The sequence below is a fragment of the Lepisma saccharinum genome, chromosome 1, assembly GCF_977018435.1.
Source record: "Lepisma saccharinum chromosome 1, izLepSacc3.1, whole genome shotgun sequence".
NCBI lineage: Eukaryota > Metazoa > Arthropoda > Insecta > Zygentoma > Lepismatidae > Lepisma > Lepisma saccharinum.
In genome coordinates this window covers 190,042,701-190,066,197 of record NC_139229.1, presented here as the reverse complement: position 1 = coordinate 190,066,197, position 23,497 = coordinate 190,042,701, and the positions used below count along the sequence as shown (strand labels likewise).

Genomic DNA, 23,497 nt, shown 5'->3' with positions numbered 1-23,497 from the left:
ATAGGGGGTGTGGGGGTAACGCCCCACACTTTCTTGATCCGGTCGTGAGTGGGGGTGATGTGATCAGCATCACGCCCCTGACCGCCTTTATCCCCCCCAGGGTTTCCCCCAGTATTTAAAAATACTACAAGACCAACATTCCATTTCTATTTCTATAAATAATATAAAAAATAAAAATAAATTTTTAAAAAAGGTAAAACTATTCCCTGAGCATTACACTGGGTCATGAAATCACATTGGAGTGTAGAGGTAGACCACCACATATTCTCAATCTGCCATATAGGAGATGATATGATTATCACCACTCTTTGGCCTCCTTCACTGAACAGGGTTGCTACCATTTCTAATCCATCATTTTATATACATATATATACTGGTGAAGGAAACCAGTATACATAAAACTCACTTCTCAAATGGCCCCAGAGGCCCGAATTCATTCAGTATTGCAGTATTTTAAATACAATTTCAATTCATGATTGGGAAAAGAGAGACGCGGTAGTATATAAATACGGAGAAACTAGTACTCACTTTTATCCGCGAAGCTGTTTTTTCTTCTTTTTCGATTAATTTCAGTGGCCACTGCCACCATCCTCGTTGGAACTTGCTGCGCTGTTGCTTGGCGTGCGTCTTTTGTTCGTAGTTCTCTGGCTGCCGTTAGGTGCGCTGTGCATCTTGGTGCGTCGTCTGCTATTTCCGGGCGATAACAGCTGCAGTAGTGGAATCCAAGTATGGTGCGCTTGCCCGCTATCGATGTTTAGTTCGTGCGGGAAGTGCATTATGGCGTGCGTTTCCTTGATTTTGGTGTCTATGAGCGTGTGGGCAATGTGTTTGACTCGAACCTTTTGAATTTTATGGCTATAATGCACTTCCCGCCCGAACTAAACATCGATAGCGGGCAAGCACACCATACTTGGATTCCACTACTGCAGCTGTTATCGCCCGGAAATAGCAGACGACGCACCAAGATGCACAGCGCACCTAACGGCAGCCAGAGAACTACGAACAAAAGACGCACGCCAAGCAACAGCGCAGCAAGTTCCAACGAGGATGGTGGCAGTGGCCACTGAAATTAATCGAAAAAGAAGAAACAACAGCTTCGCGGATAAAAGTGAGTACTAGTTTCTCCGTATTTACAATTTCAAAATAGAGATTCTCACAGTGTAAAAATGTTGTACAGTTCTTTTCTATATTTGGCCAATTTCTGACCACTTCCAGTACATATGCACATACGATACACAGGTTAGTAGACAAAATGTCATACAATTTGTTTTATATATAACTCTTATATGACCTGCAAAATTATGCTCTAGTAGATAACATGTTCAACATAGCCATCTCTGGTCATTGCACATTTTTAAGTTTGCTTTTCTTTCAGCATGGACCATTTGAGCCAATTGATTTGTTGTGTTGTCTGTCTATTTTTCATGGTGACCAATCATATATTCAGGTGCATTCAGAAACTTCTGTGGATCCCTGATGCAGTCTTTGTTTCTCCAAAAAAACCTTCGTCTCAACAAGAATCTGTCCATCATCTGGCATCACACAAACTTACTTTTTTTTTGGTTTGTTTGTTTGTTTGTGTGTGTGGGGGGGGGTGGGGGGGGGGGTCGGCGCGCACTTACTCCCATTCTTCAAGACTTGTGCTATTTACTCACTCACTTCTAACATTGAAAGGCCAGTAATGTAAGTTTAATAAGATATTTCAATCGTATGATATTTTCTGTGCCACACTTGACATTAATATAGCTTTCAAAAATACAAAAATCCTACCTTTTCAACATAAGCTTTGGCATAAAAATTTCCAAAGAGAACTATAAATGACAGCATGTATATGACCAAAGCATACTGCATCCATAGAGGGAAGTCACATCCAGACCTTATACCGTTTACTCCAAGAATTAAGGCAGTAGTGAATTGGATCTGGAAAAAGATGTAAACATTTCATAATAACAGGTGCATGCTTATGAAACCTAATTGCATGAACGTAGTGAACGAACACTAGAATTTACTAAAAGTGAACATTGATCCTTCATTTATATCACCAAGAAAATATAAAAATTGACACTTACAGTGTGGAGTCTAAGTGTTTCAAAATCCTCACATTTTTTTTTTAAGACAATATAGTGGGACCTCGATTTTACATTTTTCAGAGGACCAAGCTGAAAAAACTTAAAATGCAGGAAAATGTAAAATAGGGGGGAATTTTATAACATTTTGCTATGTTGGGACCATGAAGCTTGAATGTATAATATGGGAAAATGTAAAATCCGGGAATGTAAAATTGAGTTTCCAGTGTAGTTCTTATAGTTGATGTTATTGTTATATAATATTCCTGCTCCACTTTGTAAGTTCCAAATTCTAATTGTTGATGGCATCGGATGATGTCTGATAGAAAAGTGGAGTTTTGTACTCTTGACTCCTACAGCATTTCCCTCATCAATATAGTTTCTTGGTGATAGTAAACAACAATTTGATACATCATGAGAGGCTTAAGAATCAAGTAACATACATGCATTATTGCATTGCACTTCTAAATTTATTACCGATGATCAATTTCAGTTTAAAAATTAGGAAGTGAATTAACAAGCCATTTATGCCTACATCTTAAAAATGTTTACATTAACATGTCTTTTCAGTTCAAACTTTCTGAATGTACTATTTCTTCTAAACTTGTTCATACAGAATGATTCTCTGAAAGAGATGAATACATAACCAGGATTGTCAAAGGTCCAGGAATTTTAAATAAATTCAATTCCAGTCCAGGAGAGAAAATCAGGAAGCGTAAATGGGTTCTGCACCGTAAAGAATCTTTTTATCTATAAAGTATTTCAATCCAGTCCAGGAACCTTTTTTCCCGATCAATTTAAATACGGTCGAGGAACTTTTTTTCCGAACCAATTTAAATTCTGTTCAGGAACCTTTATTGCAGGATCAATTTAAATACGGTCGAGGAACCTTTTTTCTGAATCAGTTTAAATAGGGTCCAAGTTCCGTAATGAAATGAAACAATACACAACTTGGATTAAATACGGACCTGACGATAAACAATTATCCACTGGTGAGCATGAAAGACTAATCCAGGTGCTGGCTGTCTAGAGAATCTAAGGTTCAAGGTAGAAATGGACGAAACGCAACAGCTGCAATCATGTTACCCCTCTCCATGTAGCCCCATTCTCTAGCTCACATTCCTTCACTTGGTTGTAGCAGCACTGTTCGTCCCTGTTGTGCTATCTGCTGGGAACACAGCAGCCTCACATTACCTCATCGACGGCTCTTATTGGCTGCGGCTCCTGGATCGGATGCCAGAACAACACGTGACGGTCTTCTTTTAACTCAATGTGATGCCACACTAATATAGCCCATTGTGTTATGTACAGTAATTCTTGGTCAAGGGATTTTTTGAACCTACCCCACGAGAGAACAACAGCATTTTGATTTATTCCCTGCGCTACGTCTTCTACAACCGCAGTATGACATTCCAAAGTAAAACGTACTCGCGGACATTTTTAGAAGGCAATTTTTGATCAGTCAACCCTGGTCCAGGAATTGTAAATAAATTCAATCCCGGACTGACAGAGAAAATCAGCAAACGTAAATAAGTTCTAGACAATGTATAACCTTTTTCCATATTTAAAGCATTTCAATTTGGTCCAGGAACCATTTTCCGGATCAATTTAAATTCGGTCCAGAAACCTTTTTCAATGTAACAATACGCAACTTGGACCGAATTTAAATTGTGAAAGAAAAAATGTTCCGGTCCTGCAGCGGAACCCAATACAGTAGAACCCAAAAGAATTTATGGGTTTCTGGACCTTTAACAACCCTGTACATAACAATAAACAAAGCAATACTTACCAGTTGGAGTATTGTCAAATACTTCTTCCACCAAAGGAATTGCGTAATCTTTGGGCCCAACGCAGAAAGACCATAATATGTATACATGAGAACATGGATGAAACTGTTCACCATTGCAGGTAAGAAAGCTGAAAATGAGAAATACTTGCTATGAAAATTGAAAGATTACCACCATTTTAATTATTTCTTTCCATTGGAATAGCAGCGCTGTATCAATGTTGGGTTAAACAGTGAGGTGAAGTTAAACTTTTTCAACCTCAATTTATCTAAGAAATTGTCCCATTTTTTTCCCCATAAAAGCTACATTATGATGTGCTTGTTGTGGCAATGTCTATCTAGATTCACTGAAGATTTGTTAATCGTCAGCATGGACCAATATGAAATTTTTTACCGATACCAATGAAGTACTGGCAAAATATACTGATATCCATAACCAGCAGTCTACCAGTGTGATATAAAATTACAAATGTTCCTTGAACAATATAAATGCTTCATTAACCTCCATAATTAAAACATCTAACAGGTGATTGTATTGGGTTTTGCTCTATTCTATTTATTTTACTTTGCATTTCTGCCACTTTTGGCTAATTGCGAAGATGGTGATGATGAGTAATGATATGATGAAATTGATGAAGGGACACTCACAAAGAACACCCATGCCCAACCTCCCGATGGTACAGTGGTAGCGTCACCACCTTGTAATCAAGGGGTCCCATAAATACCCGATGGAGGCACATAGTGGTTCAGATTCTACTTTCAACTGTAGGTCCAGTCCCGATTAGCCTTACTGAGCATAAAGTGGACTTAAAACACCAACTCAATCAATCAAAAACCAATGACCAAGTCAGGATTCAAACCCGGAAGGGTTTTGCTTTGAATAAGGAACTGCATATTCATACAATTACATTACAAAACTAGGGCATATGAATTATATAATTATAATCATAAAAATAATAACAAAAAGGCAGAACATTTAACTAAATTACTGGGAATTAGTATATAATTTTGATGAATTTCGGCTGCGTTGGCTCCTTCTGCTTGAAGGAATCGAATCCCACCACACACCTCACAAGTGGCGAGAGCAGTAATACGAGCATCCATGTTCATTAGTTCCTTGTTCATTGTTTAAGCAAATGGACTGCGGTTGTGTTTGGAGTGCAATTACACATTACTGCTGCTACTGCACATGTGCCATGTCACTCCAGTTACGTATTGCTTTTTGCGATCTAATCGGAAGTTGCGATCTAATCGGAAGTTGATTTCTGAATAGCTCTCGTATTTCTATGTAATTTTTGACCGCATCTAATTCATCCTGCCACCATCATGGTTAACCAGACAGCTATAAATTAACCATTGGCGATTCCCAGTTAAGAGTATGTGGCTTATAGCAACAGTGTTATCATATGACATGCAACAGAACAAGGTTTCAACTAGCGATGGCCAAACGGATCCAGATCCGAAAGTTCCAGATCCAAAAATTTGGATCCGGATTCGAGAGTTTCTTATCTCAATCCCATTATAATATTACCACACCTTAAAAGATATTATGATCTTCGATTACAATGAAATTTTTCATTAGTTAGTCCTACAAGATTTTTTTCCGAATACTAAAATACTTTGCTACGCATCGGCTAACACACTCGTGCACAAAAATAATCTTACTTGTTTAACATAAAATGTCAGAGGTAATTTAGTAAATGCCATTGAAACGAATATGTATTCATTCGAATGTATTGGAAATGGAAACACACATAAATGTGACATATTCCATTCCAGGATGAAACCTTTAACACATTTAAAAAGGATAGAAATGTCATAAAAAAATTATACAATTGTTCTATAGTTACAGTTTTAAAAATTATAATAAAACATTATAATATATGCAGTATAATATAATTATTATACAAAGTGTAAGACTAACAAGGGAGGTTATCTAAGTGTCTTGTTTCAGCTAAAAAACTGTTTTAGGGGGCAAAACCCCCCTCAAATGTCAAGATGAGGACAAATTGAAGTGAGGATCTGACCCCTGTGTCCCCCTCCGATTTCCATGAAACTTGGCAGGTGTATAAAGGGGCCCAAAGGAAGAAATATGTGTTTTTGTTTCAGCTTAAAAAAACTGTTTTAGGGCCCCCGGTTTCTTCCTATGCCATATTTACGTAGTTTCGGGGTCAGATCCCCACTTCAATTTCTCCTCATCTTGACATTTGAGTGGAGGGGGTTTGCCCCCTAAAACAGTTTTTTAGCTGAAACACAAAAACACGTATTTCTTCAATTGGGCCCCTCTATACACCTGCCAAGTTTCATGGAAATCGGAGTGGGATATAGGGGTCAGATCCCCGCATCAATTTGTCTTCATCTTGACATTTGAGGGGGGGGGTGGTTTGCCCCCTAAAACAGTTTTTTTTAGCTGAAACACAAAAACACGTATTTCTTCAATTGGTCCCCACTATACACCTGCCAAGTTTCATGGAAATCGGAGGGGACACAGGGGTCAGATTCCCACTTCAATTTGTCCTCATCTTGACATTTGAGATGGAGGGGTTGCCCCTAAAACAGTTTTTTAGCCAAAACAAAAAAACACGTATTTCTTCCTTTGAGCTCCTCTATACACCTGGCAAGTTTCATGGAAATCAGAGGGGGGCACTTAGATAACCTCCCTTGTAAGTGTATTAATTACAAATCGCACATGCACGCAAAAATTCTGGAAAAATTTAGGATCTGGATTCTAAGGATCCAGAAAAAACTGGATCCGGATTTCGGATCCGTGAGGATCTGGATCTGGCCATCCCTAGTTCCAACATGTATCACATACTTGCTAGTATACACACAATTACGGCAAATTAATGATACTAAGAAAAACTATTTTCACAAAGGAATTAGTAATATAATTATGAAGATGTAAATATTTATAATCCTATTGATTTCTTTTTTGAAAAAACTACCATCCATTGGTTCGTCACAGCTTCAAGTGCCACTCAAACTGAAAAAATACTGGCAGACATACAATAAACCTCTTGATACTCACAGAAGCCTATTGACAAACGTTTGCCAGGACATTCCCGCCCCTTCTACTTCCCAACACATGTTTGTAGCATTTTGCAACAGCCAAGAGCCTCCTAAATCACAGAAAAGACAAAAAATGAACTCATCTTTGCAAGAGAAAGGGTAGACGAACAGGAAAATGTAAAATATAGAAAAGGAAAGTTAAAAATTGTACTTACGTATGTGAGTATAGTGCTCTTATTGTAGAACGACGTTTCAGAGATTGACTATCTCTTTCCTCAGGTTCGTATAAAAACTAGTACTTGGTATAGTACTGCGTCAAAAATGTAATATGAGGATTGTGGTTAAGGGTTGGTTAGGGTACATTTAAAATATTAAGTTTTTGCTATTAGAAGTACGTAAAAACCAAGCCGTTCCCTAATAAAACTTGTACAGTAGACCTATTCACAGGTAAAAAAGTTAAAAAAGTCAAAAAAAAAAAAAAAAAAAACCTGCATAAATCACAATGCAACCTGCAGGTTTGGCCTTTCCTACCCAACTGTGTTTCAGTTTAACAGTTGGGTAGGAAAGGCCAAACCTGCAGGTTGCATTGTGATTTATGCAGGGTTTTTTTTTTTTTTTTTAATTTTAACTTTTTTAACTTTTTTACCTGTGAATAGGTCTACTGTACAAGTTTTATTAGGGAACGGCTTGGTTTTTACGTACTTCTAATAGCAAAAACTTAATATTTTAAATGTACCCTAACCAACCCTTAACCACAATCCTCATATTACATTTTTGACGCAGTACTATACCAAGTACTTAGTTTTTATACGAACCTGAGGAAAGAGATAGTCAATCTCTGAAACGTCGTTCTACAATAAGAGCACTATACTCACATACGTAAGTACAATTTTTAACTTTCCTTTTCTATATTCTGGATTTGTGAGTAACACGCGACAAACCTATAAAATGCTAGGAAAATGTAAAATCTGGGAATGTAAAATTGGGGTTCACTGTATTGTATTTATTAGCTATACTTACTTGAACCACTTGGGACAAATTTAATTCCAATCCACCACAGTGAAAACATTGTTGAGTGGTGGTAGACATGCAAGAAGGTCAGTTGATTTTCTTTCTTCCTCAGGATGAAGAAAAATGTGTCACAAAATTCTAGCAGCTTTGAGAAATAATACCACCAAACAGCATTTGCTATCCTCAGCTCCTCTGGATGCATTACATATGTTACTGGCTGGCACACATAACTGTATCGTAACCTTGTGGAGGCTATGAAAAGCTGAAAAGTAGATAATGGCAAAAGAAAATAAGCATTTCAATTCAATAATTTACAACCCAAAGACTTTTTCATAAATTTATGATACACTAATCATTATCTGTAATATCAGATCATTCTCTAATGATTATTTTGTTTATGTAAGAGTTTGCTTTTGTCAAGTATTTACAACATTTCAACTACAATGCAAAAATCCAGGAATTTGAAAACCTTTGGGTGCAAATGTAGTGTGATTCAAAAATTTCTTGAACACTCCCTATAAATTGTAAAAGATTTAGGCTCAGTACAAATGGCCATGATATGAACAGGTTAGGCCTGGGGGGGGAGGGGCATATTGGTGTGTTTCAAGTGGACGTCTGCCATTTTGGTGGCAGCCATACTGAATTCAACTCAAAATTTGTAAATTGGAAGGGGGGATGTGATATATGAAATCAGGCTAGAATTTCACGAGAAATACAATGGTGAAGGTTTTTTCAATCTATGTTCAACCAGGAAAAAGTTATGACAATGTCTGACACTTACAAAACCTACTCAATATGTTATCCTTGTTGCTGAATGCACACTCGTAGGAGTCTCTCCTATGCACGCAGAACCTTTTGCAACATAGCAGGTGTGATAGCATTGCAAGCAGCAACTATGCATTCTCGAAGATGGTCAATATCATGGATTTTCACTTTCATTGCCTTCACATGTCCTTGCAGGTAAAAGTCCAATGGTGTTAGGTCCGGTAAACGTGGAGGCCATTCAACAGGTCCCATCTACCAATCCATTGCCAGGGAAATTGAGCATGAAGACACTCTCTGACAATGTTCCAATATTGTGGTGGTACTCTGTCATGTTGAAACACTTCATAAAAGTACCTTCCTCCGTAAGTAACGATCCGGATTATCTTCACTGAGATGATGTTCAAGCTGAAGTTTATAGGAGTGTCATTTGTGCACTTACAATTTCCGAACGATCGGTTGTTGACTAACACCACATTCTTGTGATAATCGGTGTGAGCTATGGTTTTGGGACTTTGAAACTGAAGCCAGGACTGATGTGGCTGCTTTTTTATCTGTGGAAGTTCTGGAACGTCCTGATTGTCCTGTCATTGGCTGATTCTGTTTTCCGGGACTTTTGGAGTAATTGTGCAACTGTCACATGCGATACTGGATCTCGTTGAGGGTGTCGTTAATGAAAATCATTTGCAATGCACGTGAATTTCTCTCTCCAAACAGCAGTATGATCTCAATGATTTTATCATGCATTACAAGCAATCTGGCCATGGAAAATGAGACATTTGTTACAATCATACAGTCATAACTTTTTCCTGATTCAAGATAGGTTGAAAAAAACCTTCACCATTGCATTTCTCGTGAAATTTTAGCTTTATTTGATGAATCACATCACCTCCTTCCCATTTAAAAATTTTGAGCTGAATTCAATATGGCGGCCACCAATGTGGCAGACGTCCACTTTCTACCATGACCAATTGTTCCCAGCCTAATTCCTTTATATTTTATAGGGAGTGTCAAGGGACTTTTGAATCACCCTGTAGATTTCATTATAACCTAATTGATTATTAAAGGACTCCTGAATAGCCAAATGGTTAGCACTTTTATCTTTCGTGCAAGTTGTCCCAGGTTCGATTCCCAGTTGGAGCCCTCAACATTTTCGTATTGACCCAGCATTATGGGACAAAAAGAAGTAGCAGGCTCCAGTCTTAAAAGCCACAAAACAGTGGAGATGGAAGTCAATACACTGACAACGTGTCATCCAATGTAAAAGCTGCTTTGCAGGTCATGGCGTTTAGTTTAGTTTTAGTTTTAATTGAATCTTAATCAAGATTAATTGATTGATTGATTTGGTGTTTTAAGTCCACTTTATGCACAGTAAGGCTAATCGGGACTGGACCTACAGTTCAAAGTGGGATCCAAACCACTATGTACCTCCACCAGGTATTGAACTCGGGACTCCTTCATTACAAGGCGACAACGCTACCACTACACCATCAGGGAGGCCCCAAATCTTAATCAAGAATTTCAAATGTTACAATAAATTGCTTTCACGACTACGGATGTCAAAAGAAATATCCATTGCATTGTTAAATATAGCATACCAGCAACCAATTGGAAATACGAGGGTGGTTTGAAAAGTTCTCAGAATGGAGTAGAAAGAAACGACTTACAACAGTGATTTTTTTTGATTTTTCAATGTAGTCTCCCTGTACCCTAATGCACTTGGTCCAGCGATGTTCCAATGCCTTGATCCCATATCGAAAATTAGATTCCTCCAGGCCTGTTAAATACGTGTCAACTTCGGCTATTAGTTCTTCCTTTGAAGAGAATCTCCGTCCACCGAGGAAACTTTTGAGTTTGGGGAAAAGATGGAAGTCTGAGGGAGCCAAATCAGGCGAATAAGGTGGATGTGGCAACAATTCGTAACCAATTTGCCATGGCAACGACACTTGTGTGAGGGCGCGCATTGTCCTGATGCAAGATGATATTCTTTCTTGCCAAACCTGGCCTCTTTTCCCGTATCTTATGCTTTAGTTGGTCGAGGAGATTAGCGTAGTATTGTCCCGTAATTGTTTGACCAGTGGGAAGATAATCGATCAACAGAATCACTTTCGCATCCCAAAACACTGACGCCATTACCTTTCCGGTCGACCGTATTGCCTTTGCTTTCTTTGGTGGTGGTGAATCAACATGTTTCCACTGCTTTGACTGTTGTCTTGTCTCTGGGGTATAGTAGTGGACCCACGTTTCATCTGTCGTCACAAACCGGCGCAAAAAATCTGTTTGGTTTCTCTTAAAACGAGTCAAACATTGTTCGGAAATGTCCACTCTGATGCGTTTATGGTCCTGTGTTAAAAGTCGCGGCACCCATCTTGCAGATAATTTTCTCATATCCAATTCAACTGTTAAAATGTGATACGCCCGTTCAGATGACATTCCTATAGCTTCAGCAATTTCACGCACTTTCAGTCGGCGATCCTCCATGACCAATTTATGCACTTTTTCAATAATTTCTGGGGTAGTAGCACATTTTGGGCGACCACTACGTGGATCATCTTCTAAGCTGTCTCGACCAAATTTAAACTCGTTTGTCCACTTTGCAACAGTTGAATATGAAGGAGCAGAGTCCCCCAGTGTGTTCAGAAAATCGGCATGAATTTCCTTTGCTTTCATACCTTTCTTTATGAAGTACTTAATCACCGCTCGAATCTCGATTTTTTCCATCTTCACAAAGCACTGCATGGGAACAACTACAAAGTGACGTCCGCACCACAGATCTCTACCCAGAACACTGACGTGCCACGTGTTTATTAATAAAGGATGGCCTATTACTATGCGGGAACCTCGTTGTCCTAGCACTGACATCTGGTGGTGATTCCGAGAACTTTTCAAACCACCCTCGTAACTTTATTAATTTATTAAAAAAAACATTACTGACATAACTTACGCTGAGAATTAATGAATATTTTTAATTTAACGTAATCCACCTTCTGGAATGCCCTATAATTTAGCAATGCGTTTAGGCACAATAATTGAAATGACACAATTCCAAACAAGTTATCACCAGAACATATACACCTAGTAACAAATAGTTCACATGCCTACTTGCACATGCCTTAGTTTGGAAGAAATAACAATCAAAATTCTACTTGTTACCCTGTTGTTACATGAACAGTAAGAAACATGTTCCACAGAATGTAAGCATGGAAAAAAGTCTTATGTGATGAATACAGGCAAGGCCGCATCCAGTAAAATAAAAATTAGGCACTAAGAAAAAAGTGCTGCTAGACAGGAACTTGCACTTCAAGATGCAAATTTAATATTAATACAAACTTCACTCTTTGCAAAATCATTATGGCCAAATAACAAAGAAATAAAAATTGCATGCACTCATACACACACATAAAAATTACCTCAATTGCTATATATAGGTTTAATGCAGCCATGGCTAGATTGTATGGCACCAGAGCCCATGTCAACTTATATGGTTTCCGATTTTTCATAAATCTTGGTCCAGCCCAGACTATGAGTAAGTACAGCACTGTATAAAGAAACGTTGGCATGGGAGAATCTACAAGTGGCCACCCTCTTGTTCGTTTATCTGGAAAGGAGAAAAAATGAGATTAAAATACAGGACATCCATAGTTTACTGACAGCACTACAAATTGTTCTCTGATGGAAACAAGAACAAAAATGACAAGTATTTTAATGACTCATTACATATCAGGTAGATCAATTTTTGTTGTAAAAACACTAATAAATATTTTCTGGGTTCTGAAATAGAGCAAGGAATCTCCTCAGTAGTGTAGTGGTTCATGTTATCTAGTTATAGCACCAGAAATAAGGAAGTGAAGCAGCACAGAAGGAGGAGATATCTTCTGGCAGTGCAGTCACATTTAATATATTACAAAATACCACACAAAAAATTCATTTTTGGGCTAAAAGAGCATTTATTTATTTATTTATGTAGTTTTTCTTGTGGTTCTGGAAGGATGGGGGGAGAAATTTGAGCAACATCACTTATGCTATCATGTTGGGGTTGTACACAAACTCCAGACATGATCTCCTGTCTTACATCACACTCATTGTCACTATCCAAGCTGCACTTTAACAGCAGCTAGGTCATCTGTATCATAAAAATGTAAAGCAGTGGCCAATGTCATCTTCATGTTTTGGACCTATATGTATAATTTCTGTTAAACATATGCTGTTTCAGCATGCAGATCAATGAAATATTCAACGAGTTAGGTGTATTGCCATTTCCTGACTTGAACCCGTGACCTATCAATCTCCCACCTAGCATGCATTTTGCCACGTGTCTCGTGTCTTTTGTCATGCTGGCTTGCTGGCTAGGGCGTTGATGAAGTATTTATGAATTTGTGCTGTAACTCACTCACTCTCTGAAATTCCCAAACCCAAAGATTACTTGCTGCGGCAATAGGTGTCTTCCATCTGTCTCTATTCTGCACAAGATCAATCCACTCCTGACTGACTACCTTTACCAATTTCCTGCAGGTCCATGTTCATATTGTCACTCCAACCTCATCTTGACGTATCTGCAGATCTCTTACCATCAGGATTCCAAGCAGTCGTCTTCATTTAATTATTCTAAGTATATCAGGAGATGTTATTTGAATGAATAGAATATGAATAACAACCATTATCAAAATATGAATTAGAACCATAAAGAAAATAATACAGGTTGTTTGAAATAAAACATTTTAGGAGTGTAAACAAAGGTCAATTGAAAGGTGTGGGTGCTGATGTTGACAATGCACATGAAAATATGTAGGGATTTTGTGGTTTTCTTGCTTTGAATGTTATTACCTAAGTTTATAATAATGTTTGAAACTATAATAAGAAATAGAAGTTCAAACAGCAGGAATAAGAGATTGGCTTCCACCCTCAGCACTAGAATGTAGTTTCATGCTGGAGCAGCTTGTAAGTCCATGCAAGCCAAAAACGTTGCAATAGTTGGAAGTGGACAGATATAGCCTAACTGGCTTGAGTTTCCATGCAAGTTGGATTTTCTGTTGCATTTCTTGAAATTTAACACAAACTGGAGATGATTTGTACTGCAAATGTTACTAATTAGAAATGTTTTAAGGTATAATTTCCAGTAAAAAATTAATTAACTAATAGAATGACGAAATCTATTCTGTCAGCATCATGAGCAAGATCCTCATTTTTCAGGGCTCCATCCATGAGGGTGCTTATTGAAAACAACTTAATCTCAGATAAAATGAAAAAAAAATTTAAAGTTCATTACAAACACCTCCTAAGTTAAATAACTCGACAGACAGGTAAATAATTCCTTGTTTCTCTAACATTTCTGAAAGCTTTGCTGTGTGTACATAATTATAAATTCTCAAGAGAGATAAATTTTGTAATTTCAACAAAAAAATGAAAACTCCACTGAAAAATCGCTAATTCTATTAATTTTCTTTATTTTTCCATGCATTTCACATCGAATAGCCACCCAGATTGCCACTGCTGAGAAAGTTTCATGTTTTGAGAATGGCAGAAGCATAGTTATTGAATAAAACTCATAGTATCATCTCATGTGGTTCTTCAAATTATGATAATGCCTATACTTACCTGCTAAAGATAATGCCCAGTGGTAGTAATCATACACATCATATAGTACTTTTTGCAGTAGCCCAGACATCTTGAACTCCTATGTAACTCCACCACCTATAAATCACAAAAAATAGGAATCTCAGTATTGCATGCAATTACTGTTGCAAAGAGGTCTTTAGAATAAAAAAAAACAAATACAGTAAAACCTCGTTAATCCGGACAGGCAAAAGAAAAAAAGCAGAATGCAAGGTTTTAAACGTGGCTAGAAGTCAACAATCACATTTGTCATATTGCTCCGTAATGGACTCCCCTTGCTTTAGCCAACACACAAATTTTTGAAGAAAAACAACATTCAGCAACATGTTTGTAAAAAAAAAAACAGCCCCGAGAAAATGTCCTTTGTGCATTGCATATGCCGCCATTGTTAGAATACACGTGTTTTTGCTATAAACGGAGTTTTAATGCACTTTCTACCTTTCTCTTAGGTTATTTCAGTTAATCCAGACTTTCGTTAAACTGGTCAACTTATCCCCCCATTAGTCCAGATTAACGAGGTTACTTTTGTAGATAATACACATGCATATAACAAGAGCTGCATTTAATCAATCCTAATTTACATTTAAATGCAGTCAAGTAAATCTTCAATTAAAAATAACAAAATAAGAAATTTTTGTTGATATTTGTTACTAGCTATTACAATTGAAGGGCTCGGTTTGATTGATTGAATTGATGTTTTAAGTCCACTTTATGCACAGTAAGGCTATCGGGACTGGACCTACAGTATAAAGTAGGATCCGAACCACCATGTGCCTCCACCGGGAATTGAATCCGGGACCCCTTGATTACAAGGCGACGATGCTTTCACTGTGCCATCGGGGAGGTCCTTGAAGAACTCGGGTGTAAAACATGGTAAGTGACATTTGCATAACTTCTGAGTTCATTAAGAAAAAAGATTATTAGAAGCTATACTGCAGATAAATTGTTTTTGTGTTGTGTTTACCAATTCCATAAGGCTTCACTGAGTCCAATGCAAATTGTATGACATGGCAATTCCACTCAAAAATTGAAGGATGGCACATTTTGCTTTGTAACTCAAAAATGACCAAAATATCACTTACCATGTTTTACACCCGACCCCTTCAATTGTTCTCAAAAAGCTAAAAATATTTGCTAAAGCACTGTCATCAGCTCCCAAAATGGACAAATAAATTATTGGGGAGCTTAAAATATGAATATGCTGAACACTTCAAATAACATTACATACACGACACATTGGAGGGTGCAGTCCTTGCAGCAAATGACCATGGGTGAGATGGCTGTGTCCAATTCTAAGATGTGTTAAAATGACTTCTTCTTGAGGGACAGTAGGAGGAACGTCATGCACCACTACACCATCCCACTCTTCCTGCTGAGTGTCAAGAAGACACATTCTTCAGATCCCTGGCTGGCATAAGGTGGACGAGAACGTCACCATCTGCAACGGCAGACTTGGCGGCAGCATCGGCTCTTTTGTTACCCTTTATGCTCACATGATCCAGCAGAAGTGGACTTCAGCACTGGCTGATAACGACACGAGCCGTCAAGTATGCACTACAGAACACGATGCCTGAAAGACATCAATTCCAGACTCTGAAGCACCCTGATCTAATCAGTGCATTTTGGGACTTGTTGGAAAGCGTGAATGCCAGCAAAATCCAGGGACTTTAGAACCGCATAAAATTCTGCCATGTAGATGGAACAGGCAGGATGTAAAGCATAACTGTAATTTTGGAAGTCCACAAGAATGCGCAATGAACTGATTTGACCAATTTGGACCCATCCATAAAAAATACATTAAAATTGGGGTACTGAGATAGAAACTCTAAAACAATTGCTGGTATTCAACCATTGGTGTTTCTGCCTTTGGAAGGGTAGTTAGACACATATCAATAAAATGTACAGGTAATTCCCAGGTGCAGAATAATTGGAGATATGGCTGGTAGATAAATTCTAAAAATCTGTAAAGAAATGGAGACAGCTATTTCCTGTTGATTTGACACCAGGTGACAGTGTATGATATGATGTGCCAATTTCATGACACAGGATCTGAGGATGATAAACAACAAAGATGAAGACCCAAGGCAGTCACGAAATATTTCATTCATGGGGTTTAATAGCAAATTGGCAGACTTCCACTAAAATTGATAAGATGTTTACCATAACTCTTGGATCCACATGCTGTCTCAAACCAAGCACATTAGTGTTGGTTAAACTTCAGTCTAACCACCAAAGTTCCTGGGTGCAAGTCTTGGCCTGGACATACGTATTCTTTGTGGGTGTACCATCCTCTATTTCAACTAATCATCACTCATAGTGAAAAGCTAAAAGGTGGCAGAAAAGTGATGCTAAATAACAAGAAGACAAATACAACTTGGATCAACATAAGAGCTTTAAAGCTTAGCCAAGCTACACGTGAATTGAATTAAAGTTATCCATGACCTTAAAATCATACTGCCGGTGGTGCAGTGCCTTCACAATCAATGATGTATCCATTCTGGATGAGATTTTCTTTACAGATGGCCCATGGTTACACTCCTAGACAGTAGCGCAATAAACAATGAGGAACAATACCGCTTATATACATGTTTCTTCACAGTTCTCATAGAATTTTCATGTATTTGTTGGTTCCTGCATGCTCTGTGATGAATGACCTTCCCAAAGAATATTTACTGTCTGCATTCATTCTCCACCAAGGAAAGATGCGATTCTATCCCTATGCTTGCAGCTTACCCCTGGTAGACTTGCATTATTTTTCCATGTTTCATGCAGTAAGCTTGCAGACCTAAAGCTAACCCAAAAGCAATGAATAATTTCCAATAATTTTGAAGCGAGATTTTGTGATTCGATACACAGTGGAACGAGTGCGCACATGTGTCTTGCGGAGTCCACAGAAGTCCACCTACCGGGTAGCGAGAGAACTTCAAGTTCCACAGAAAACTGTCTGGCTTGTAATGCGGAAATGTTTACAGATGAAACCCTACCGCTTGCAACTAGTTCAAGTCTTAAAAGACACTGATTATGCTTTGCGATCGTCCTTCTGTGCTGATTTCCTCGCATTAATGGAAATGGATGGGTTCTCTGAGAGGTTAATTTACAGTGATGAAGCAACTTTTCACCTTTCAGGGAAAGTGAATAGACACAATGTAAGGATTTGGGGAACTGCTAACCACCATGAATTTGTGGAACACGAACGTGATTTTCCCAAAGTGAACCTTTGTGCCATTTCCCATGAAAAGATTTATGGGCCCTTTTCCTTCCATGAACGTACTGTGACAGGACTTGTTTTGCTTGATATGCTGCAACTATGGCTCCTTCCACAGCTTGCAGAGGATAGCACAGATTTCATTCTCCAATTGGATACACATTACCATGGCAGCGTTCGGGACCATCTCAATGAGGCATTGGAATAATTTTGGATAGTCCGTGCATCTCCGGAGGATCGACCTCTCCTTCATTGGCCACCTCGTTCCCCCGACTTCACCCCATGTGATATCTTCATGTGGGGTTTTGTCAAGGATCATGTTTACGTACCACCACTTCCAACAACATTGGATGACCTGCTTGCCCGCATCACAGCAGCCATTGCTGATATTGGCCGCTACATGCTACACAAGGTTTAGCAGGAGATAGACTATCGGCTTGATGTGTGCCATGTTATGCGAGGTGCTCACATAGAACACTTATGATTTGTTTGAAAAAAACTTTGACAATTTACCTTTGTTAGCACATGTCTCACAATAACATTTGTTTATTATATTTCACAGAATTAATGTCTGAAATCCGGTCCATCATTTTGACTTACCCTGTATATGATGCATGAATATTGGCAGAGATAAAATAAATATCCTAATTAAAATTACTAGGTAAATATTACAAGGAAAAAGTTGAAGTGTGACATTTGTACGTAGTCATCGCAATACTTGCCAAATGTCAGGGTCAACCTTTCAACCAGGGAGGGGACAAATACTTCTCCACAGTAAACGCCAAGGTCATGAGTTATGTTATGCTGTAAGCACACTTCCACACTATCTCAAGAAAATGAAAAATTCTGAGTTTGTTTACCATACATTTTCGTCCGATGAGAACTTCCAAAAAATTGGAAGAGCAAATCCTGTTGAAACTACAAAATTCCAGGTTGCTAACATTCTTTACTAAAATATTACGAACGTAATTTAAAATCCGAATTACTAGGAATTACACCAAAGAAGACACTAAAGAATCTACAATCTACAAAAGAAAACCCTACGTTAATAATGATGATGACAGTGTTTGTACATGACGTGTGAAGTAGGGATGAACTTTTTTCTACGGAGTATTTGATCATAAAATGAAGAAGATGAAACTTTGTAAAAAAATTCCACCTGAAAAATGGAAAAATTGTTAAACCTCTCTCTCCGAAATTTAGATTGCATCCAAAATCTGGGTAGTAAAATTTCCAAATTGAGATTTTAATTTTCCAAAATCCTGATATTTTTGACCATCCTTAGTGTGAAGGTAAGGAAAAGGTTCTGTCTGAGTAAGTATGTCTGTCACCTCGACATCAAAAATATTGATCAGTCTTGTTATTTGTAAACACAGTAAACATAAAACAACAGGAAGTACTTTGATTTGTAAAGCAAGAATGTTTTTATACGAAATAGAGATTTAAAATGTAGGATCCAAAAAATCCTTTTTTCATCTTTATTTAAGGTGAAGAGGGACAATAACGCACCAGGCATGCATTTATTCCAATATCGTCGGAATGAGCAATGCTACTAAAAAGATCTCCGGCAGAAATGAAGAGTATGAATTTCTCCCCATGTGGCAAGTGGAAGCGGTTTCCTAAGTTGATTATTAAGCCTTATACGATTTTTGAAAAATATGATGAATTAGTATTTACCGAATCCCATGTATTCCTTATGGGACATCAACTTCAACTTCAAGTTACGGCTCATCAAATGGAAGTTTCGACTTTTCCTACTGCTATGACATAGTTCTACGTGTCCTTTTTCCATCCATGTACTTTTCTACGTCATCGGATGTTTGATATTCCCGAGAGAACGAATAAAATAATGGTCCCATAAGCCTAGTGCATTTCTCCTTGCCTCCTACGGCCATCCTGGCAGTGTTGCCAAACCTGATGTGCATAATAGAGCTAAATTTCACCATTAATATAGCTAAAGAGGACTTTCAAGGAGCTAGATTAACGAAGGCTGCATAAAGTGCCTACTAGGGTAATTTTAGTTGTCAGAGGGGTAGGGGTGCTGCTATTACCGTTAGCTTTAAAGTGATGGCAATTTATTCTTTCTTAGTTTTCACCGCCTAGATTTGGCGGCATCACCCGTCTCAATCATCCAATGATGTTAATATAAAATCGAAAATAAAGGGTTCCCGGATAACAAAATTGTCATCTTCATCTTAGCCACAGCGCTATATATAAAAATACATGGGGAGGAAAGAACAGGTGGGTGACGCAGCCTATAGCTATACGAATATCACGTCACGTGCAAAATGTACACTCATGGCAAAAGTTGGTATTTTTGGGCCGGAGCCAGGGGTGGCATCATAGTGGGGCAGAGGGCGGGTGCCACAGTTCACAGTCAAACGAGTGCACGAAAGAGCCAGATTTGGCTCCAAAAGAGCGAGTTGGCAACAGTGATCAGCAGCTGCCCCAGCGAGAAAGACCAAGGAGAAATTGTCCCTCCTCGCCTTAACTGTAGTACAAATATACATAGAAATAAGTGTCCTTTCCAAGTTAAAAAATAAGAATTCTGCACAACTAGTTTTTACAATACTGTTCGTAGGGACTAAATTTGGGATTGAATACAAACTACAATTGGAAAAATACCTTGCAACCTGCCAGAAATGCTAGGACAACATCTGAATGAACCATCAGCCAACATCCTAGCATTTTTTTAAGTTTATTCATAGAAACATGCAACAAAGCACACCCAAACTTACCGCTTGCAGATGCAAAATGCTCCTCTCGTCGGAGCTCTGCACACTTCTCCACACTCTCTGAAAATAAAAAAAGAACATCAAAATTAGTAGATTCCCACGATTCTCACCTGATCAGCACTAAGATTATTACATGCAGAGGTTAATTGCATGTTAATCAAATTTCCTACATTTTGTAGATCATGTTCGCAAAAGATAGTTTGATAGTTCACAATATGCATCAACAAGTTTGACTGCTATTGTGTTATTCAAAAGCAGAACTTCGGTGCCAGTAGTACAGTACTGACATTTGATTCCTAATGTATAATATCTAGGGACCATGGCAGAAAACTTTACTATTATCTGCTGAAATATACTTCAAATAATGAAAAACAGTTAATAAAAAGAAAACAATGTAAACCATAAATGATCAAAAAAATAAATAAATCTGTATGAAAGACATAACATATTCCTGCCCAATTTTACGCTCGCACATAACAAAAAAAAGAAAAAAAAAGTGAATTCTTGTAAATTATTGATAATATTAATTCAATTTCACTTCATTACACATCTTCATCACATAGGTGTGCGCACACCCTCTCAGGGTGGGCACAAGCCTTGACTGAAGTTCAGTCTGAGGAAGAAAAACCCTCTGAACCACCTCGAGAAAGTGAAATATTTTGCGTGGTTTATGAAGATTATGTTGCTTATGAACGTTTTCCCATTGTTCTTAGCTCACGGAGATGTGTTACTGTAAGGTAAAGTATGACTGTTACCTTACCATGAAGCAGAACAGCCCAAAGGCTTTGTGCAAGTGAATATAGCACCCATCACGGCATTCCACAACAGCAGATAATTTTATGTCGTTAGGTTAGGAGTGTTAGGTTTGGAGCTGATAGCACCAATGTGTTCTTTTGCTATTTTAGTGTACATACAAATGGTTTTAATAATAAAAAGTGGCAAAAGTACTCCAACACATGGCCGTAGGCAGGAAAAATTTTCGGGGGGGGTTCATTCATAATTGTTCCCAGGGCGTCGCCAGAAATTTGAATAATAGAAATAATAATAATAATAATAATTGTACAATAATAATTAAAATTTCATAATAATAAAACTATTTTATTCGATAATAATAATACTAATAATAATTATTATTATATTATTGTTATATCTTTGAGGGGCTTACTCAATCCAGCAGATGAGTGAATATCCAGCATAAATTTATTTTTGTTTTTTTTACGTTTCATACAGTGTGTACTGAAGTGCACAATTATTTTACTTCGTCATTAAACTTTAGATACCTTCAAGAAAAACTTTAAAAGTTAGATGGAAATTTTAGTCATAAAGTTTTTGTTGTTTGATTTTAAAATTAAATTTTTGGAATTTTGAAAAGTGTGGAACCAGTTATTCTCTTTAAAAGCTTAGCCTGGTGCATGGATTGTAACCTCAATCGCGAACGTAATGCGCTACGAAACTGGAGGTACTAGGTTTGAACTCCTATCAAGGGGGATTTATTTTCGACTTTATCGGACGGGGAATTGAAAAGCTTGAAAGGGAATTTTGGGACAATCATAAGGGAATCTTCAGTCTATATTCCTTGTGACGCAGGAACAACACTGGAAAGATGACAGCAGAAGTGATAATGGAGGGGTCGCCGGTGGGATGTGATTCTGAGAATAAATCCGGTTCCACTCAACTTTCAGAATTCCAAATGTATGAAAATTCTCTGCTCGATCGTTTCAACATTGTCTCCTTGTATTTTTGTGATGCTTCGAAAAAAAATTGAAAATTTGTTACAGATTTTGGTTTCTGAACATCCATTAATTAAACATGTCAGAAGTTTTGGGGGGGGGGGTTTGAACCCTAGAAACCCCCCTCTAAATACGGCCATGCTCCAACATGGCAAGTTTTTACTTATGTGGGCCATACTTTGGGATCATCTCTCTTATTTGTGTTTTCCACATGCTGGAACAAATTTTATATTACGTAAAACATCAAAATCTGTCAATTAAAAAAAAGCAACATAATTCTCAAGGGGATACATGGAAAACAAATTCCATCTCACTGTTTTACAAACTCCGTACTGACATGTACAAAACAGAGGCATATCAAGTCTGAGCCTGGAGACTGAAAATACCATTCCTGTGTAATTATAAAATGTTTTACCTCTGATGGGGTAAACTAATTTTCACTTTGAGTAAAGAAAAGTTGAATCACAACAAAATCCAGCTCTTCTTAAACTAAAACATTCATCACAAACACACACACGCTTGTGAAGTGAATGCACATACATTTATTGATCTTGGATAGCCAGTCAGTGGTAGAATAAGTTAAATGGATGATTTTTGATCTTGCCACCAAAGTTTGTAGGTTCAAGTCCCGCCATGGACATGGGTGTTATTTATGAGTGTACCTTCATTGATATCATTTAAGTCATCACTATTAGCAGAGGCATCGGGAGATGCGGCGATGGCCAAGCAAAGTATTAAAAATATTGCATTTTAAAAATTTCAGAGAATATCTAAAAAAAAAAAAAAAAGAAAGAAAGAAAAGAAATCAGGATATTCGCATATTTGTGCAAAATAAGCCAAGCGACAGCATGAAACAGCTCCGAAATATGCAAGAGATTCACTAAAGTTTAGCGCATCGAAATGAGGGTCTGGTACTACCCCTCACATTGAAGCCTCCTGCCAAGTTTCCTACTGAAGGCGAAGGTGTTGGACGACTCAGCTCATCGCAGAATGGTGCAAATCTCTCTGCTGGTGCCAAGAACAGTCGAACGCTTCTGAATAGACAGACCCTACAAAATGGTCCAACAACCTCCCCCCCCCCAACTCTTGAATGTCTGAGTCATAACAGGCCTTTTTTCAGCCCCCATCCCCATGTTTACAGCTACACGGCAGGGTTTCCTCTTGAGTCAGCAATTCTTCCTAGTGCCCAGTGGCATGCTCTAGGAGGTGTTGGTGAGACTCAATATAAAAATAAGATCGTCAAAGGTAGAAAAAGATGGCAAAATGAGGAATGATTACTAAAAAGTACATGCAATCCTCCCTTTCGAAAATCCTGGGCATGTCACTGCGAATGTCTGTTATTTCCACTTGTTAAGAGGAAAAACATATATTGAACGATATAATCATATTTAATAATTCTAATCATATGGGATACAATTATGCATTTTGTAGTCGTAAGATTTGTGGTATGAGCTTTTACATTGAATTGGGAATGACCTTGGCGCTTATTGCAGAGAAATATCCCCTGCCCCCCGGGTTGAAAGATCAACCCTGACGTTTGGCAAATCTTGCGATGACTACGTGAAGATGTCACACTTCAC

The 23,497-nt window shown here is 38.0% G+C and overlaps 1 protein-coding gene across 3 annotated transcripts in view; it reads right to left on the bottom strand.

The window, feature by feature from the left end:
• The window catches only part of LOC145977786 (very long chain fatty acid elongase 4-like), a 144,301-nt gene that overhangs the window by 9,654 nt on the left and 111,150 nt on the right, over window positions 1-23,497 (bottom strand). For all 3 annotated transcript variants that reach the window (XM_083110091.1, XM_083110073.1, XM_083110081.1), the window contains exons 2-7: window positions 20,191-20,247; window positions 14,230-14,325; window positions 12,045-12,232; window positions 7,882-8,134; window positions 3,856-3,983; window positions 1,771-1,920 (exon numbers count right to left, since the gene is read on the bottom strand). In XM_083110091.1, the coding sequence (XP_082966217.1) occupies window positions 1,771-1,920; window positions 3,856-3,983; window positions 7,882-8,134; window positions 12,045-12,232; window positions 14,230-14,299 (789 nt within the window). In that variant the 5' untranslated portion in view covers window positions 14,300-14,325; window positions 20,191-20,247. The remainder of the gene's footprint in view (window positions 1-1,770; window positions 1,921-3,855; window positions 3,984-7,881; window positions 8,135-12,044; window positions 12,233-14,229; window positions 14,326-20,190; window positions 20,248-23,497) is intronic.